At 57.3% G+C, this 17,333-nt stretch overlaps 1 protein-coding gene across 1 annotated transcript; it reads right to left on the bottom strand.

Annotated features, from left to right (window-relative positions):
* Positions 1-4: 4 nt before the first annotated feature.
* Positions 5-17,315, bottom strand: NMT1 (N-myristoyltransferase 1). Its single transcript, XM_027701678.1, has 12 exons — positions 17,161-17,315; positions 11,484-11,598; positions 10,088-10,232; positions 8,226-8,344; positions 7,664-7,755; positions 6,947-7,063; positions 6,073-6,243; positions 5,646-5,754; positions 4,433-4,603; positions 4,041-4,208; positions 3,398-3,535; positions 5-1,541 (listed from the first exon to the last, which is right to left on the bottom strand). The coding sequence occupies exons 1-12, from the start codon at positions 17,286-17,288 to the stop codon at positions 1,521-1,523; spliced, it is 1,494 nt and encodes a 497-aa protein (XP_027557479.1). The 5' UTR covers positions 17,289-17,315; the 3' UTR covers positions 5-1,520.
* Between the last annotated feature and the right edge of the window lie 18 nt (positions 17,316-17,333).

Raw genomic sequence — 17,333 nt, 5'->3', positions numbered from 1 at the left:
GAGGTCAAGCCAGTCAATAAAGGTTTTATTTTAACAGAGCCTGTCCCGCTGTCCCTGTCACCCCCCAGGGCCCGTTGTGGGGGGATAAGGGCCGAGCCCACCCCCAAACCAGCACTGCCCCAGGGAGCTGCCGAGCACCCACGGGTCCTGCACCCATGGAAGCCGGGGGGAACAGCCCTCAAACCCGCCCTGGGGGCAAGGGGAGGGTCCCACTGGCTGCCCCCCACCCGCACCCAGCCTCCCCCAGCACAGCAGGGACACCGGAGGGGACACAGAGGTACTTGCATAGGTGACACAGGACCCCGAGCAGGGGGATGTGATGGCGCTGCCGGGGGGGGACGTGACGGGCTCCTGGTCCCCACTGGGGCCCCGCAGGTCCAGGCTGGGGTGGGCAGAGACCCTGGGGGTCCGTGGTGCCACAGGGTGTGACAGGGACACGCGGGGACAGGGAGGTGTGGGAGTGCATAGACGGGGGGTCTTGGCCTTGGTGTGCAGCTTTGGAAACCTTTGGCTGGGAGGGCAGGAGCATCTCGGAGCGCTGGGCGGACACGGTTCGTGACACGGCAGGAGGCTGTCCGGGCGCTCCTTTCCCAAAGTATCTCGATGGGATGAAGGTTTTCCATGAGAGAAAACTTTTCCTTTATCTTGGTAGATCCCACAGCACAAGATGACGAGCTGGGAGCTGGTGGAGGCACCAGGGTGGCTGGGGAGCCTGAAGGCCCGGGGTGATGCTGGTGGCATGTATCCATATTTCCATGCTTCCAGAGAAAAGCAGCTGAGGCAGCGGTGATGGAGCATCTCCTGGTGCCCACAGCCCCAGCGTTACAGGGAAGGAGCCCCAGGAGTCTGAGCAGAGCAGGGTGTGCCAGAGCTGAGTCCCCCTGGATCTTCGGGGGCTGCTGCCCCTCAGTTCAGCGCTCGCCCCGTTGCAGGGTTGGAGTCTCCACGTCTGGGAGGAGATGGGACAAGGCATCGCTTCCACAAATAGCCCTTAGGAAGGAATTCCGACGTGCTCCCGAGCCCGCAGGGAGGGAGCCAGTTGAACGGAGGAGGGAGCAAACTGGGGGCAAAGAGCCAAGCAGGGGAGAGCCCAAAGCACCCTCAGGGCAGGCAGGAGGACCTGGCCACTGGCCACCACATCCCGGAGCTCCACCGCGCCGGCGCCGCAGCCTCCACCTCGGTGTGCCCACGGAGAACAGTCCCGGTGCAGCGGCCGAATGCGACTCATGGCAGTTGGGAACAGGAAAGATTTAAAATATATATAATATATACTTTTATTATTCACCCGTTAACTCCATTATATGCCAATCATGATCTAGTTTCAGCAGTTACATTCCCTTGATCGTGTCTTTACGAGGATGCACATTAGACCAGACGAGGAGGCGGCGGGTGGCGGCGGGAGCCGTGGGCGGCTGCTCCGGTTCCCCCTGACCCGGTGTGGGTCCAGCTTTGGCAGAAAGGATGAGGGGCAGCACCTCCACCAGGCCCGGCTCCTCCATGCTCTCCTGGCAAGGGCTCACTTACTGCAGCACCAGTCCGACCTGGGAGCAATGGAAATGGGGAGTCAGGATGTGCCCGAGCACCGGCGTTCCCAGCTCCGGGCAGACACAGCTCCCAACCCCTCACTGTGCCAGCTGGGAGGGCTTAGAGTTGTCCATGTGGGTTTCCTCACCAGTTTTGGGATATTTGAGAGCAGCAAAGCCCTGGGCTTGTGGCTGAATGGGCACAAGGGCACTTGCCCAGCTCTGGGGAGGTGACCAATGTTTGGGGTGTGACAAACCACAAACCCCGCCAGGCTGTGAGACAGACTTGACTCACGAGCCAAGGAAGTTCCTGAGCTCATGATTAGAGGGAGGGAACAGCTCTGCCATGCAGCCAGGCTGGGAGAGTTGGGGGGGTTCACCTGGAGAAGAGAAGGCTCCAGGGAGACCTGAGAGCCCCTTCCAGGGCCTAAAGGGGCTCCAGGAGAGCTGGAGAGGGACTTGGGACAAGGGATGGAGGGACAGGACAAGGGGGAATGGCTTCAAACTGCCAGAGGGCAGGGTTAGATGGGAGATTGGGAAGGAATTCTATTGGGAAGAAATTCTTGGCTGTGAGGGTGGGGAGGCCCTGGCACAGGGTGTCCAGAGAAGCTGTGGCTGCCCCATCCCTGGAAGTGTCCAAGGCCAGGTTGGACGGGGCTTGGAGCAACCTGGGCTAGTGGAAGGTGTCCCTGCCTATGGCAAGGAGATGGAACTGGATGGGCTTTAAGGTCCCTTCCAACCCAAACCATTCCATGATTCTATGATCTGGGAGAAGCTGCTTCCCAGAGCCCAGTCCTGGGACAAGTCCCACTGCTGGTGGGTGGTCCTGGTCTCTGGTCAGCCCCACCACAGGGCACATCCTGGGAGCATTCCCAGCACCAGGCTCTCCAACCCATCAGCTCTTCCAGTGAGAAAAGGGATTGCTGACACCTCCTGGGAACCTCCTGGGGTTTCCTGGAAGGCTCAGTGGCCAAGTGAGGCTGGTTTAGGGTGTGTGTTTTGTGTCCAGAGACAGACTTGGCTTCACACCATGGAAGCAAAGCCCTGTGACTGCCATCAAGGCATTAATTAGCCGTTAAGGCATTAATTAGCTGGGATGTAGCTGTGCAGATTCTGGTTCTCAAGCACCATCCTCTCCAAGGGGGCTGTGGACTGGACAGATGCTGAACATCTTCAGGGTGGAGGGACAGTGGCAACCAGGTACTGCCTAAGAACAGCCAGGCCTGGCAGAAGGGGTGCCCACAGCCCAGCACTGGGAGCAGCTGGGTGGGGAGTGGCTGCTGGCCCTGGGGACAAGGTGACACCCTGTGACTCCATGGCTCGTGGTGGCACAGCTCATCCTCATGGGATCCTGTTCACAACAACCCAACACCTCTCAAGTTCTCCTGCTCTCTCCAGAGGGGTGGTTGTTCCTCCCACCCCACTAGGACAGTGACATCCAGGGCTGTGTGGTGACTCCTGGGTCCTGTGAGGGCTCACAGGGCACAGCAACTGCTTCCCAGGTGACTGTCACAACCACTGGTGTCCCATGTGTCCCCCTGCAGCCCTCTGCCTGTCTCCTCTGTGCCTGCCCTGCTCCCACAGAGGGGAGGGCTTGCCCGTGCAGGTGTGTGGGAGGTGGACCTGCACTAGTCCAAGACTAAAATGAGCCTGGAGAGATGAGTGTCCAGGGATTTTCCCCAGGGACACACTTTGTGCAGGCACAGCAGGGACAGCACAGAGGAGCTGACACTGGATTCACCTGTCACCACATGTGACAGACACCAGCCAGCCTGGGAACACCGAGGGGTGTGTAACAAACTCATCTCCCTGGGGCTGTGGGGACGAGACCCCCTCCAACACACGAGGAGAACCCCCCACCCCAGAGCACTGACCTTCTCTGGGGCCATGCTGGGACACTTCCAATTGTACAGGTAATACTGCAGGTTCCCGTCCCCGATCCCAAACTTCAGCTTCTCCAGGAAGGTTTTGTTTTCCATGAGATCCAGTGCATTGAAGACGTCGAATCCTTTCTGCTCAGGGAAGACACAAAGCCATGAGCTCCTGCTTTTATGCTGGAGAGCTCCTCCTGCCTGTGAGCTGCCTGTCCCCCTCTCCTGCCCAGCTCTGCATCCCAAAAAAAGGGCCCAAGGCCAGCAGGGAAGAGCTCAGCCTCAGTGTACCCCCCCTCAATCCAAGTGCCATGGACACACAGCAGGACTGTTTGCTGTAGGACATGAGCAGACACCCTGAGCTCTGCTCACCATGAGCTGGAAGGCTCAGAGTACCCCTGCAACCCTCTCCTGAGTGGCAGATCCTTTAGGATTTTAGGAACAGCCCTGTGGCTGGCCCTTCCCACAAAACCAAGGGTGTCCAGCCTGCCATGAGCTTCCTGGTGAGCTGCTGGTGCCCAGTGAGCTTCCTAGTGAGCTCCCAGTGCCCAGTGAGCTCTCAGTGCCCAGTGAGCTCCCAGTGCCCAGTGAGCTTCCCAGTGAGCTCCCAGTGCCCTGGTGCCACCCCGTCCCTGCCGTCCCTCACCGACTTGGCGAGGATGAGGGCGTCACTCATGAGGTCGATAAGAGGCGTCTTGGTGTGAACGTTGTAGAAGGAATAAGCAGCTTTCAGGCTCTTGTGAGTCGGGTGGTTCATGATGGTGGAGGGCAGAGTGTAGAAGCTCAGGAAGTCTGTCACCTCCCCCGGGGCGCTCTGGAAGGCAGAAGTGACACCGTGACATGTCAGAGCTGGGATAAAGCCAAGACAGAGCCTTAGAGGGGCTTTTCCAGTGGGTGGGAGGGGACTCTGAGCAGCCCAGGATGGAGGCACCACCCTCCAGCAAACGCCCACCCTGGAAGGGCATCTCACTGCTCTCACAGCTCCAGCAGAGGCAAAACCCAGGAAAACACCCCCATCACCCTGGTCCTGCCCCTCACCTCCACCACAAAGGTGTCGATGATGTTCTCCTGAGGTAAGAACCAGTGCTCCACCTCCTCTCTGCTCATCACGGGCGTCAGGTGGAACTGCTTCAGGTACTCGGTCAAGAGCTTGTGCACGGCAGAGATGTCCCTGTGCTCCATGGGCCGCAGGCCGGGAGTCTTGGGAGTCTACAGAAAGTGGGACAAACCGTTCTGTTGCTTGCACGGTGGTTTTTCCCACCCAAGGGCTCTCCAGCAAGCAGCACAGAGATGTTCTCTGCTTAGCTCAGCCCGTTTTCAGCCCCCCAGCTCAGCCCTGCGTGCCCAGCAAAGGACAGATGTGATCGGCCGTGACACCGACGGCAAAGATCACAGAGAGAACAGCACATCCCAGAGCCCCGTGTGCCAGGTCAGGTCCCACTGGCAGTGGCCTCCTACCCACTAATGACACCAGATCTCTGCTTCCCTCCAGGTCTCTGCTCCTGCTCACAGCAGGCACAGGCTGGGAGACGTGTCCTTGCTCTGCAAGAAACTGCCTGATATTATTCCCAGTTGGCCTCACTTACTAATCTAGGGTTGGGATGGCTCAGCAAGCCCAGATCTGCTCTGGGGCTGAGTTCCTGTGCAGAAACCAGCAGCTCCACCCCAGCAGCTGGTGCCTGTGTGGTGGCAGGAGGCAGGAGCCGGGAGCCTTGTGCTGCCCAGCACTAAAACAGCACTTTCCAACCCAAATGGGCAGCTCTGGCCGACAGAAAGGAGCCAACAAGGTCGGGGAAGGTGGTGGCACTTTTAATGCTTTGTTTGTTTTTTTCTCTCATATCCAGCTGGGGAACTTCCCCAGCAGGACAACTGCAGTGCCAGATCTGATCAGTGTGACTGAAGAATGAGGGACTAACGCGCTCCAAGGTCACGCCGAGGCTGTGTTTGGACAGATGAAGGCTGTCAGATCTGCCTGCTTGTTTTAACCAGGAGGACAGGCTATGACTCACCATCAAACAAAACCTCACAGGGTCCTCTAACTCCAAGAATTTGCCCTCAAAATGCAGGTACCCAGGCAGAAATGCATAAAGATTAAATAAAGCACAATTGCTTGACAGAGTCATTTACCACACGGAGCAAACCCCGGGTCTCCAGGCAGAGGACTCGACCTCGGCCGGGATGTTTGTGCTCCAGCTCCCAGCCTGGCCCAGCCAGGGGCAATTCCTGAGCTCTGCTCCCGGCTGGAACCCACCTCGGGCAGCCGGTAAAGCTTCGTGGTACGTTGCATAGTCATGTTCCTGCTCAGGTGGGAAAATTTGACCTCGATGAGTTTCCGAGGATTCAGGGAGCGGTGCCAGTACCTGCGGAAACACACTGGCGGTGGGAGATGGTTCTGGGGCACGAGGGTCTCGTAGCTGCCGTGAGGGCAAGTGAGAACATCGGGCCAGCAGCTCCCCCTGAGGTGCCTGTGCTGCAAAAGTCTCCTCTCCTGTGTTACATGAGCAGCTTTAGCAAAGCCACTGGACTTAATCCTGGAAGGGCAGCGCGGGGAGGAGAAATCTGGGCTGGGATCACTCTCTCCTGTCCCGGGGAATCCCACAGGCGCTACTGGTCACAGAGGGGACTTTGGGAACGGGAGATGTGCGGAGCGAAATCTTTGGAGAGCCACAGGCACTCACCTGCAAGTCCCCACAGGCTTTGGCAGCACCACTCCCGCAGTGTAAACAGCCTGGAAGATCCCCTCCAGATGCACCCGCCGCGTGATCTCGCGGATCAGCACCGGAGCCACCCGCTTGGAGCGCAGCTTTTTGTGGACACACAGGAAGTTTATCTCCACCATCTTCTTCTCTCTTGGGGAAGGAACAATGCAGAGCATGAGACCTGACTGTCCTGACCTGGGAGGATCACACCAACGCCCTGGGTGATTTACCTCCAGCCCCTTGAAGGGAGTGAGGAGGCAACGCCTCGGGGAAGGGCCAAGGGGCAAGGGCTGGGTTTGGAGAGCTCGCCCTTGAGCTGTTACCCACGGTTTTCCCAGGAAAAATGGTCTGAATCTGTGTCAGAGGAGGGTTAGGTTGGATCTCAGGAAAAGGTTCTTCCCCCAGAGGGTGGTTGGCACTGCCCAGGCTCCCCAGGGCAGTGGGCACAGCACCAAGGCTGCCAGGGAGTGTTTGGACAACACTCTCAGGGACAAGATGGGATTGTTGGGGTGTCCTGTGCAGGGCCAGGAGTTGGACTGGATGATCCTCAGAGGTCCCTTCCAACTCAGGATATTCTATGTCTCCATCCAGCCCTGGATGAATTCTGTAAGCCAGAGCTCTGAGCTGACCTCACTCCTTAAGGAAAAGCCTTCACAACTCTTGACTTTCGAGATGTCCTTGTGCAGAGCTGCCCTGACCACCTCAAATATCCCCCATCTTCTCCTGCAAGGCTGCAGGGTGCAGGTCTGCTGTGGGCTGGGGAGGACAATGTAGCCAGACCCCCTCAGTGCTCCCAGGAAGCCCCACTTGCCAGCAAGAGGCAGGATGAGAAAGGCAGGGGAGCAGCACTCACGTGTCATAGATGTGGATTGTGGCTGGAATGGCGCTGATAAATCCAACCAGCTTCTTGCTGGAGACAACTCGGACCCCACAGTGCCACTGGGGCAGCCAGCCCGGAGGACGCAGTGCCCTGGGGAGAGACACAGCTCACAGTCACCTCCCATGCCCCCAGTGTGCCTTCTCCTGCCTCCCCCCCTGCCCTGGGACAGCCCGTGTCCTGCTCGCAGGCAGGAGGATGAGAGGGTGACAGTGATGTGCTGGGATCCATGGCAATTCCTGCACTCCAAGGCCAAGGCCAGTCCTCACTAGTGACACAGGAGGAAATCCACATTCCTCGATTCAGGAACACTCCCAAGGAAACAGCTCTGCTGCAACAGGACTCCACAGGTAACTGCTGGCAGCATCACTTGGCAGCTGCCCTCCTCCCACAGCTCCAGGGCACTGAGAAATTCCTCAGCTACTGGGATGTTCACAAACACTTGAGGGATCAAAGCAAAGAGGAAAAAGGTCCAGTTTTAGGCTCCCATATCTCAGAGGAGCTGGAAGCAGGCAGGGCTGGGTGACAGCCCCCCTCGCAGTGTCCCTGGGACACCGCACATGGTGACAGATGGGGAAGGGACATCTCAGGAGGAAGTGAGATGGGATAAGCACAGGCAGCTGCAGTGCTGTCACGGGGATGAGGCTTGTCAGCATCCAACCCCCTCTGCTCCACACTCCTGGTGCCACTCACCACAGCAGGAACTCGGGGGAGTAATCGAACCGGAACATGTTGTCGTCGTCCTCCACGTAGTTCTCGTTGAGCAGCGTGTAGAGCTCCTTCAGCTACAGCAGCACAGAACACGCAGGTTAAGGAGGTTACTCAGCCACCACCTGCCCCAGCTGCCCCCAGAGGGGACCCTGAATGCTTCCTGCGTGGCCACAACAGCCACGTCCCTGCTAAAGGCACTGTGGTCCTGGGGCAGAGCAGGGAGAGCAGCAGGACACACCCTGGTGCCCTTGGGTCACCTCCCAGGGAGGTGGGTCAGGGCCTGAAAGGTTTTCCTAAGGGAAAACTCCTGGCTTCAGGCATCCTTATTGTCCCCATGGAGAAACCAGGCCAACATGGGATGGGTGAGAGAGAACTGCAGCAAGGGAAGTCAGACCCATTCAACCCCAAGGAGGTGGTGTAACACCAAGCTGGAGTCTCCTGGTGGGGTGCGGGACATGTTTCCGTCCCCAAAACAACCTCCAACAGTCCAAGTAAGGCACTGCCAATCGAGATGCCCTCCCAACATACATGTGCCTGTACTCACCACACCTCTGTCCCCGAGGTCCAGGGCATCCCAGGTGAAGCCCTGGGGCAGGGTGTATGGCTCCTGACGGATATTGTCCTTGTCCGGCTCCACCGGGCCGTGGGTGTTCACCACCTCTCCTGGAAGAGAGAGCAGGGAGCCATGGAACTCTCCACCAATCTGGGGACCAACACTCCTCATGTCTCCCACCCCAGGTCCCTGGAGCAGCCAAGGATTGTCATTTCACCCTCCCAGCTTGGGACAACACAGGGCAGGGAATCAAAATTGCTTCCAGGGCAGTGGTGGGGCTGAACACAAACACCTCAGTCCCAGAACGTCTTGTTTTATTCTTCCACAGATGTGCAGGATGCAAATGGTCCTCCTGAGATCTTCTCCTTCCAGAACCTCACCAGTGCTGCTCAGGTGACCAAACACAGCCACAGCTACACCCTCCAGGTCCACGTGTGATGCCTCATCCTTCCCCATCCCCATGCTCCCAGCCTTGGCCAGCACTTTCCCGTGAGCTGCTCCATGGGCTGGTGATTCTCCTGCCAGCTCTGGCCTCTGCCACTTGGCAAGTGCCCGTGTTTCCCGCCCACTGAGCCCAAGGAAGAGCTGCAGGGAACAGCACAACTTTTGTTTTGTAAAACCACTGAGTCCCAAAGCCCTGATTCATCCAGGACATGTCAGCTCAAGCTCCAGCTTTATTCGGGATGTCAGCACAGCGGCACCACCTCAGTGCTGCCAGGAGGAGTGAGTCCTGCTAATTAGGAATTCCCTTAAAAAGGCATTGAAAAGGTTTCCAGGCAATGGGGAGGTGGTGAGAGCCCAGAGCAAGAACTTCCCCCATCACGCCCAGCCCGGGCAGCTCCCAGAAAGGTTCACCCCTGGCTGCCCTCTCTGTTTTGAGCAGGTGCTGAAGTGCTCTGGAACCTGGCCCCAAAAATCCCACAACCCTCCTGTTATCCAGCCCTAAATATCCTCATGTGCCAGAGTGTGCTCCCAAGGACCACGAGGAATGCTGGGACACGGCCAGCAACGTGGCATTGAGAGGAATGGGTTGCTTTGTGCCTCCCCCTCCCCAAAAGACACCTCCCACCCTTCCTCCAGGCTTTTCCCAAGCAGAAGTGCAGTTTGTGATGTCCAGGGTCCTCGGGAAAAATGGGAAATGCAAGAGCAGGCTTTGCAGCCTCACATGACCCCCTGCCACCTCACTGGGATTTTCCCAGCACAAAGTTGTGACCACCTCCCAGCAAACAGGTTCTGAGACCCAAAAAAAGCCTCACAGTGGTGCTGACAGTGTAGAAAGGGAATTCCCGTGGAAAGGGAATCAAATAAGGTGTTTGCAGCAAGAGAGGTCAGACACAACCCCATGAAGGGAGTTACTGAAGAGCAGCCAATTTAAAGCCATGACAAGCTTCAGGTAAACCTGGAAACTGTGGGCTGGGACTCAGCACATGGACCTGCCTCCTGGAGCAGCTCCCATCACTGTCTGGCCCCAACTCACCCCAAGTTACCTTCCCCCAAGGGCCCCTGGCTGGGAAACTCCAACCCCCAAAAAGGGGAGAGCTGCATAGTCCAGGATGTGGCAACACCATGCATGAAAACTGGGCACAGAGGGCTGGGGAGACCCAAGTCAAGGACTGGGATTAAGGGATGTCCAAATGCAGAAGGCATCAAATCAGATGTCTGAAGTGGTTCTCGTCCCTCTGTGCTCAATGGTGCAGAAGTGGCTGTGATGCCTCTGAAGCCCAGGCCAGCCAGGGACTCACTTGGTGGCCACAGACCAGCTTTTCCAGGTTTCTCTGAGGGCTTCTTGGAGCAGCCTGGGGACCATAAGGCTTCCCCCAGGGCCCACAGGACAGTGAGGGGGCTGCACATACCAAGCTTGGGCACTGGCTGTGTGTCCCAGAACTGGTAGCTCCTCTTGCTGGCCTCCTCCATGGTTTTGGCAGGGCCCTGACCTACAGAGAAGAGCTCGATGGCTTTTTGAATCTCCTGGATCCTCTCAGCGGGTAAGGAGTTCACCTGAGGGCAAGAAAGGAGGGTGGGAAGGTGAAATGAGTAAGCTGAGCCACCAGCTCTGTATTTTGGCTCCTCCTCAGGGGATCCTGGAGCTGACCCTGCCTCGGGGCACTGCCAGGAAGGGGAGAGCAGGCACGAGACCCTCTTCCCAGCCTCAATCCTTTACAGGATGGATGAACCCTTCCACCAGCCACCTGCCACACACCCAGACCTCCTTTTTAGGCACTCCTGGGACAAAGGGGATGCATGAACTGCCTAAAAATGCTTTAAGGTTCAGTTAAGAGGGTGCTGTGAGCCCCAGGAGCAAACCTCCCTTCCTCACACCCTGCAGGGCCCCCCTGGATCAACCCACAGCCAGCGCTGGGGATTCCTGCAGGGGCTTTTCCCTCTCATTGTTCAGCCTCCTCCATCTAAGCTGGATCTGTATCCACAAACTGCAGCTTCCAGAGGAGTCCCTGGGACAAGGCAGAAAAGTTCAGTCGAGATGAAAGACACTTCCCTCCTCCTCTTCCTCAGGGTGGGTGGCTCTGCAGTGAATTCCCAGCCCCAGCTCCTCCCCGATCCCTGGGGAACTCAGCTGGAAAAACGCAAAGCCCCAGTTTAAAGCTCTGCACACTCAGATGGAAAAAATATTCCAAATGTTTGGATGGGAACTGGGCACCAGGCAGAAAACAGTCTCTGTTGATGTGTCCCCTGCCATAGGACCAGAGGGGACGGGAGGGTGCCACCCTGGCAGGGACAAACCCTGCATGTCCCACACCCTTTCCCAAATCACCAGCTGCTGGAGAGGATCAGGCAAAGCCCAGAGGGATAAGACAGCCCCTGCTCTCCCTGGCTGCTGTTCTGGTGATAATCAAGCCAAAAATCAACACCATCAGGTGTCACCCCTGTGCTGCTGCAGACAGGACAGGCAGGACAGGGAGCTGGCAGGTGGCAGCCTGGCAGTTCCTGCCTGTGACAGGCAGCTGGTGTCTGGAAAGAGCAGCTCAGAGGCGCCAGTGTGACCCTGGAAGTGGCTGGGACACCCAGCCAAAGGCTGCATTATCCCTGGAGCACTCTGCAAACACCTCCTGCACAACAGCAATTCCCACACACGGAGCCAGGCTGGGAAATCACTCCACAGCTGAAGTTTACAGAGCAGCCAAGTGCCCAAAACCAGCCCCAAAGTCCTTCCTTGCCCTGAGCTGCACTGGAGAGGTTCAGGATGGGGCTGGCTGGTGTGTGGGGCTCTTATTCCATGAAGGGGGGGCTCACCTTCACTGGCTGGTCCTGAGCCTGGTCGGGCTGGTCTCCTCCTCCTTTCTCTTTCTTCCGTTTGGGTTTCTTTTTCTTCTTTTTGGCTCCGCTGTCATTTGCTGGACTCAGGCCCCTGGGGAACAAAAGAAACATCATTGCAGCCTTGGGGGAGGACATTTACTGGGCTTCTGAAGCTCTCCAAAGAAAATACAGGCTCCCTGCTGAGTGCCAGTCTCCAGGGAGGGGAACACTCCGTGCACAGAGGGTGCAGCCAAGCACCCACTTCGCAGCACAGAATTCCCTGTGAGCTCCCAAAAAGGGATCAGAGCTAGCACTTCCCACCCTGCAGGTTTGCTTTGCACCACAGGTGACCATACCTCTGCTGTCACATTCCCCTGTGTGGCCACATGTGCCCCAATCCACCCTGTGGAGTGGTGGGATGTCCAGCTTTGGCTTTTTCCTCCTCCCTGAGCCCAAGGATGGATGTGGGAGCAGCAAACGCTGATCCAGCCCTGGGGACAAGGCCTTGCAGCAGGTCCAGGCACCACAGAAGGGCTGGTGGCCAAGGACACTGTGCTGAGTGTCACCTCCCTTGCAGGGGTGATGCTCTAGGGATGCTGTTATTGGAAAATGATTATATTGTTATGCTGGAGCTGAGAAAGAGAGACTGAGCAGCAAATTTCTGGGACTGCAGGGTGGGAAACACACCAGGGCATTGCTCCTTCTTCCAGGGATGCAGGACAGCCCTGGATATCCTGACGATGATCACCCCAAAACAGCCACAGGGGTGAAGCCCCACGCTGAGCCCGGCCTTGTTGATGGCAAATCCAGGACCAAAGCACAGGAGAGGTGCCTGCCCCATGGTGATCTCATGGTCCTGCAGGACCTGACACAGCACAGGTGATGTTAGTGCTGCAGAGCTGGGGCACCCCAAGCCTGGCAGGAGCCTCAGTGGTCCCCAAAACAAGGTCACAGCCTCTGAGAGGGTCAGGGCCCAGGGGGAAATTCAACCCTGGAGTGGCTCTGCCATGTTTACTCTACAAGAGGTGTCTCGTTCCTTGCAGCCCAAAACAACTGCTGCTTTCACAGCAGGGACAACCCCACAGCTCTGACCTGCCCAGCCTGGAACCCCCCCGAGCAACACACACTCCTGCAGCAGCTTCATGTCTTTACCAAACACAAGACAGTGGTGAGGAAGGTGGAGCAGGAAAAAGAAAGAAGAAACATGCTGGCAAATGTGTTGGAGCAGCATCCAACTATTTATTTCAGCGAGGACAGAACAAGGAGGAGCTGGGAGGGGAAGAAAGCTTAAAAAAACACAAGTGGAAGGTGGCAGTGGGTTGGAACCACATGATCTTCAAGGTCTCTTCCAACCAAACCATTCTATGAAATCCCTCAGCTGAGCAGTGGGTTATAAAACCAGGGAAAAGTGGATGGAGAAATGTGGTTTTTGAGGGATGAAGATGGGAGGGCTGGGTGAGGAGGTGCCTGTGGATGCAGCACAGAAACCTGACGTGATGGGCTGCACTGTCCTGGTTTGCAGGACACGGAGCTGCTGGGCTGGGGAAGCTTTTCCATGGACAAAAACCTGAACAGCAGCACGTGCTGGGGAAAGGGAACCAACAGGAACCAAAGGAAAAGGATCCGAAAATGGATCAGCAGAGCCCTGTGTGGGACACCGGGAGACAGGAAGCATTACTGGCACGGGGAACAAGCAGTGGCTCAGGGTGAGCTGCTCCACAATGGGGAGGGAAGAGAAGCCTCCCCTCTTCTCCAGAAGCATCTGAAGTGTTTGTTTGCAGCAGAGCAGAGAGAGGAGCAGCAGCTCCAAGGACCAGCATCCCGCGGCGCTGCTGAACCATCCCTGGGGGGAATCTTACCTTCCTTCCCGCTGCCAGGAGAGGGCTTTGCCTCCACGCAGGAGCCGCGGCTCGGACATGACAGCAGCGCTAATCCCAACACAGCGGCGCTGACACCGCTATTGATTTCCATGACAAATGTGTGACGGCTTTTCTAACTCCCTGGGGAGGAGCAGGGGCGGGACCCGGCACATCCCGGCCACTCCGGGCTCCCGGGCTGAGCCAAACCACCCTGGAGCGGCAACAAACGCATCCAAAGCATTTCCGACCAATTTTAACAGCACGAGGGGAATTCTTGAGCGCATCCAAGGGCCGGAAGCCGCCCCTTGCAGAGGAGACAGACACGTTTTCCCAGCTCACCCCCACACTGGGATGCTGCAGGTGGCAGATGAGACAAACAAAATGCTCCCCTCGTATTCCGTGGGCGTCGCTGGGCTCCATAAATCAGAGCTGCCAAGTCCCAGCGTGGTGCTAATGACTTCAGTCCAACCAAGCCAGGCTCACAGGTAAAACCCTCCCTGATTTATGAGCAAAGCTGGCGTGCCCTGGAAGAAATCAGGGTGGCAGAAGGTGGGATGAGGTTTTGCATTTGCCTGGGGAAGGATCCTGCTCCATCAAGGAGATGAAAACCAACCCAGAGGAGGAGCCACCACCACGTAGGAAAATGCTGGAAAACCCAAAGGACCAACTCACTCAGAAGCAACAACTATAGGTATTTTCTATTTTAAATCTAGTTAGGAAGCAAATATCTTCTTTATCCAGGGCAGCTGCAGCCCCTCAGACACTGAAATTCAGGATGATGGCCCATGAGTGTCCTAGGACAAGCCACCACCATCCAAAACCCCAGCTACTGCAGCCAACCCGACCCATGGAGCCGAGGGGGCTGAAGCAGCTTCACCCCCAGGAAGGGGGAGCTGCCAGCCCAGCTCTCATCCAACAGCCTTCCAGCCTTCCCAGCTGTACTCAGCGCTCTTTTCCTCCCTTTTTTCCTCCCAGATCCTCCTTCCATTCCAAAGTGCTTTGAGACACGAAGCAGGTGGAGAAGGGCACGTTGGCGAAACATCTTCCAATTCCCTGTGGGATCACGATCGTCTCTTTTCTGGCTAAGGAAAACACTCTTCCCTTCTCCTGGGAAAGGCATCACCATCATCATGGCCATTGCCTGGCACTCCATTCCCTCCTTTCCCATTACCAGACGGCTCCTTGAGTTGGAGGGAAAGGCACAAACCACTGCCCAGAAAACAACACCCATAACCTGAGTGATCTCGAAAATTAGGTTTTGGAAGCACTTAAATACACCAACTGGGCTTGTCCAGGGTGAGACCTGCTCAAACTGACTGCTTCCAGCCTCTGGAGGCTGGAAAACACCACACATAGCCAGTAACAAACTGGTACTCGGCATCTACCTCTCTATCCCCCGGATCCGTGGGTGATCCTGCTGTATTCCCAAATCTGAGGGCTTTGGTTTTGCAAGGTGAGGGAGGAAGCACAAGGCGGGACAACTCGGCTCCCTCAGTCTGGTGAGAGGCTGGAAGGTGTCAGATGAGAAAGAGTTGATCCCAGCTCCCTATTTAGGTGCTGGAAAATCTGTGTGCCAAACCCGGGGCTAATCAGGAGCAGTGCTTAGGCTGTAATCTCGTTAGGGGCCGGGGAGGGAGGAGGATCTCCAGATGGCAGAGCTCAGTCACTGTGCCCCACACAACACCTACAGCTGAATTCCACATGTGGATGTCCCAGGAACATCCTTTTGTGATGAAGTGCTGGCAGGGATTGCCAAACTGGCAGCTGCTCCTCTGGAAAAGCTCCTTTTCCCCCCTCACACCCCATCCAGCAACAACCCAGCTGGGCTTCAGGGAATTCCCAAGCTCTTCCTGTCTGGGGCTGGGACACTCCAATCCTTGGTGTCACCGCTGCCCTGGCTGCCTGTGAGGTGACAAACCCCAGCAGCCTGAGCCCATTTCCAGAGTCAGGGAATGAACCCTCCACAAACACCAGGGACACAGCAGAAGGACACACTCTCCACACAAAGGAACACATGACAAACACCAAAGTGAGAGTGTTTTCATTGGAAAATCAACTTGGATGACCACAGCAGAGAGCAGTGCAGCCACTTCCCTCTGCTGACACGGGACTGAGGCTGAGGAAACCTAATTCCTCTTTCCTGTCCTTAAAAGGAAAGGAAGTGCTGCTTTCACTAAGGAATACGTTCATGTTTTAAAGCTCAGTGCCTGGATCCAGTGCACAGACTGGCACTGACAGCACTCCCAGGGTGGCTCTGCACAGCCCAGCAGCTCCAGGCCCGTCCCCTGCCCTGTTTTTGGGGCCAGTGTCACTGGGGTGACCCGAAACACTCCCACACCCCAGTGGGATGTGACGGTATGGAATCAACATCCAGAAGGAAATCCACCCCCTTTCCCGCTGCTTGGTCTCTCCGGGGTGGATCCCCATGAGGTTTTGGGGGGCAGGAGATTTCCCAGAGAGCTCCAAAGCCCCCCTGCCTTGTGCTCCTCATCACTGTGCCCACCAGCCACACTTTTAATGTTATTTCCCAAGCAATCCAAACTATTTTCTAATGGACATCTCCCACTCGGCCTGTGGCATCTGCAGCCAAAAACATTCCAGCTCCTCCAGGTGACAGGAATCACACACCAGGATCAGAGGAGGGCTCCAGAACACACCTTTTCCTGGCAAAAAGGGCAGGAGGAACCTCTGGGTTGGGAAGTGGCTGTGATTAAGCACCTTGTCTGTGCTCTGCTCGGCTCTGGCTCCCACAAACCTAATCATGTCAGAGGGAAAGAAAATAAAAACCTCCCCGAGCGCGGCTAAAGTGATTAAACCGAGACACGGAGCCACGCCCGGGGGGCAAAGGAAATATAAATGGGCAGCTGTGCTGTCATAAAAAAAGGCTCTGTGATATTTCTTGGGTGACCTTTTATTCGCTCCCGTTGCTGGGCAGGCGGGATTGCCCATGGAAAGCTGCTCATGGAGGGGGAAGGGCTCTTCAGGCTGATGGTCTGCACACCTGCTGGGGCTCCAGGTGAGTGGCGAGGCTCAGGTGAGGGAAGCACCAGGTACAAAACCTCTGGAAACCTCTGGAAAGCCACAGGCTGACACACCCATTCCCAGCTGGAATGTGCACCAAGCCTCTCCTGCAAATCCTGGACACACAGTGAGCTCTGCACTGTGTTAATTAAGGCAATGAGTACGTAACGACGATGCCACTTTTGGCATTCCAGCTCTACCCTATCGAGATAAGGACCTGCCTCGCTGCCTGTGCTCACTCCCATCCTCATTGCTGTTATTCCACCATTCCACACCTCCAACCACAAGACAATGCAGGCACAGCCTTGCAAAACCCCGGGCTCTGTGTGTGTAGGATAACGACGGGATGGGCGTGCAGAAGTCCTGGGATTCTTCCAGGACGCAGGGGATGCCACACGCTCCAGGGAAGCGGGATCACCATCCTGGGTGTCACCGCGGGCACGAGGATGCCAGGAACGGGCTGGGAGGGCAGAGGGGATGTGGGGAGACACAGCCTAAGGCCAGGACGAGGAGACACAGTAAATGGGCTCATTTCTGGCAGGAAAAGGCACTGGGGTCAATGGTCACCCCCCCGCGCCGCGGCCGCGCCCGACCCTGCCGAGCTTCGGACACGCTCCCGCAGCGCCCCGCCCCCCGCCTGACCGACAGCCGGCTCGACCAACCGCAGCGCGGCACTCTGCCCGCCGACCAATCAGCGCGCTGGGGGGGCGGGGCGCCGCTCACTTCCCGGCCGCTGCCCTCCCTTCAATGGGCCCCGGCGGCCGCCGCGCCGCGCGGCCTCGAGCGCCGCTCACCCGCGGTTGGAGCCGTGCTCCGCCTCGTTCTCGCAGTCGCTGCAGTGCTCGTGGTCGTTCTCCTCCGCCGCCGGTCGCGGGAGCCGCGCCGGCGGCCGCCTCACTGCTGTCTCACTGTCGTCCGCCATCTTGAAACGGGACCCTGGGCGCCGGCCGCGCCCCCGCAACAAGGC

Source organism: Neopelma chrysocephalum, unplaced genomic scaffold (assembly GCF_003984885.1).
Source record: "Neopelma chrysocephalum unplaced genomic scaffold, ASM398488v2 Primary Assembly neopelma1_165, whole genome shotgun sequence".
Lineage (NCBI taxonomy): Eukaryota > Metazoa > Chordata > Aves > Passeriformes > Pipridae > Neopelma > Neopelma chrysocephalum.
The sequence above is the reverse complement of the archived record's forward strand: the minus strand, read 5'-3'. Positions and strand labels throughout refer to the sequence as shown.

Bases quoted from the DNA above. Each gene is read 5' to 3' on its own strand.
- NMT1 (XM_027701678.1), bottom strand. From the start codon at position 17,288: ATGGCGGACGACAGTGAGACAGCAGTGAGGCGGCCGCCGGCGCGGCTC. The intron at 10,233-11,483 runs GTGAGCCCCCCC...TCTTGCCCTCAG, and splicing joins CTCAGGACCAGCCAGTGAAG to GTGAACTCCTTACCCGCTGA. The intron at 3,536-4,040 runs GTGAGGGACGGC...TTCCCTGAGCAG, and splicing joins CCCTCATCCTCGCCAAGTCG to AAAGGATTCGACGTCTTCAA.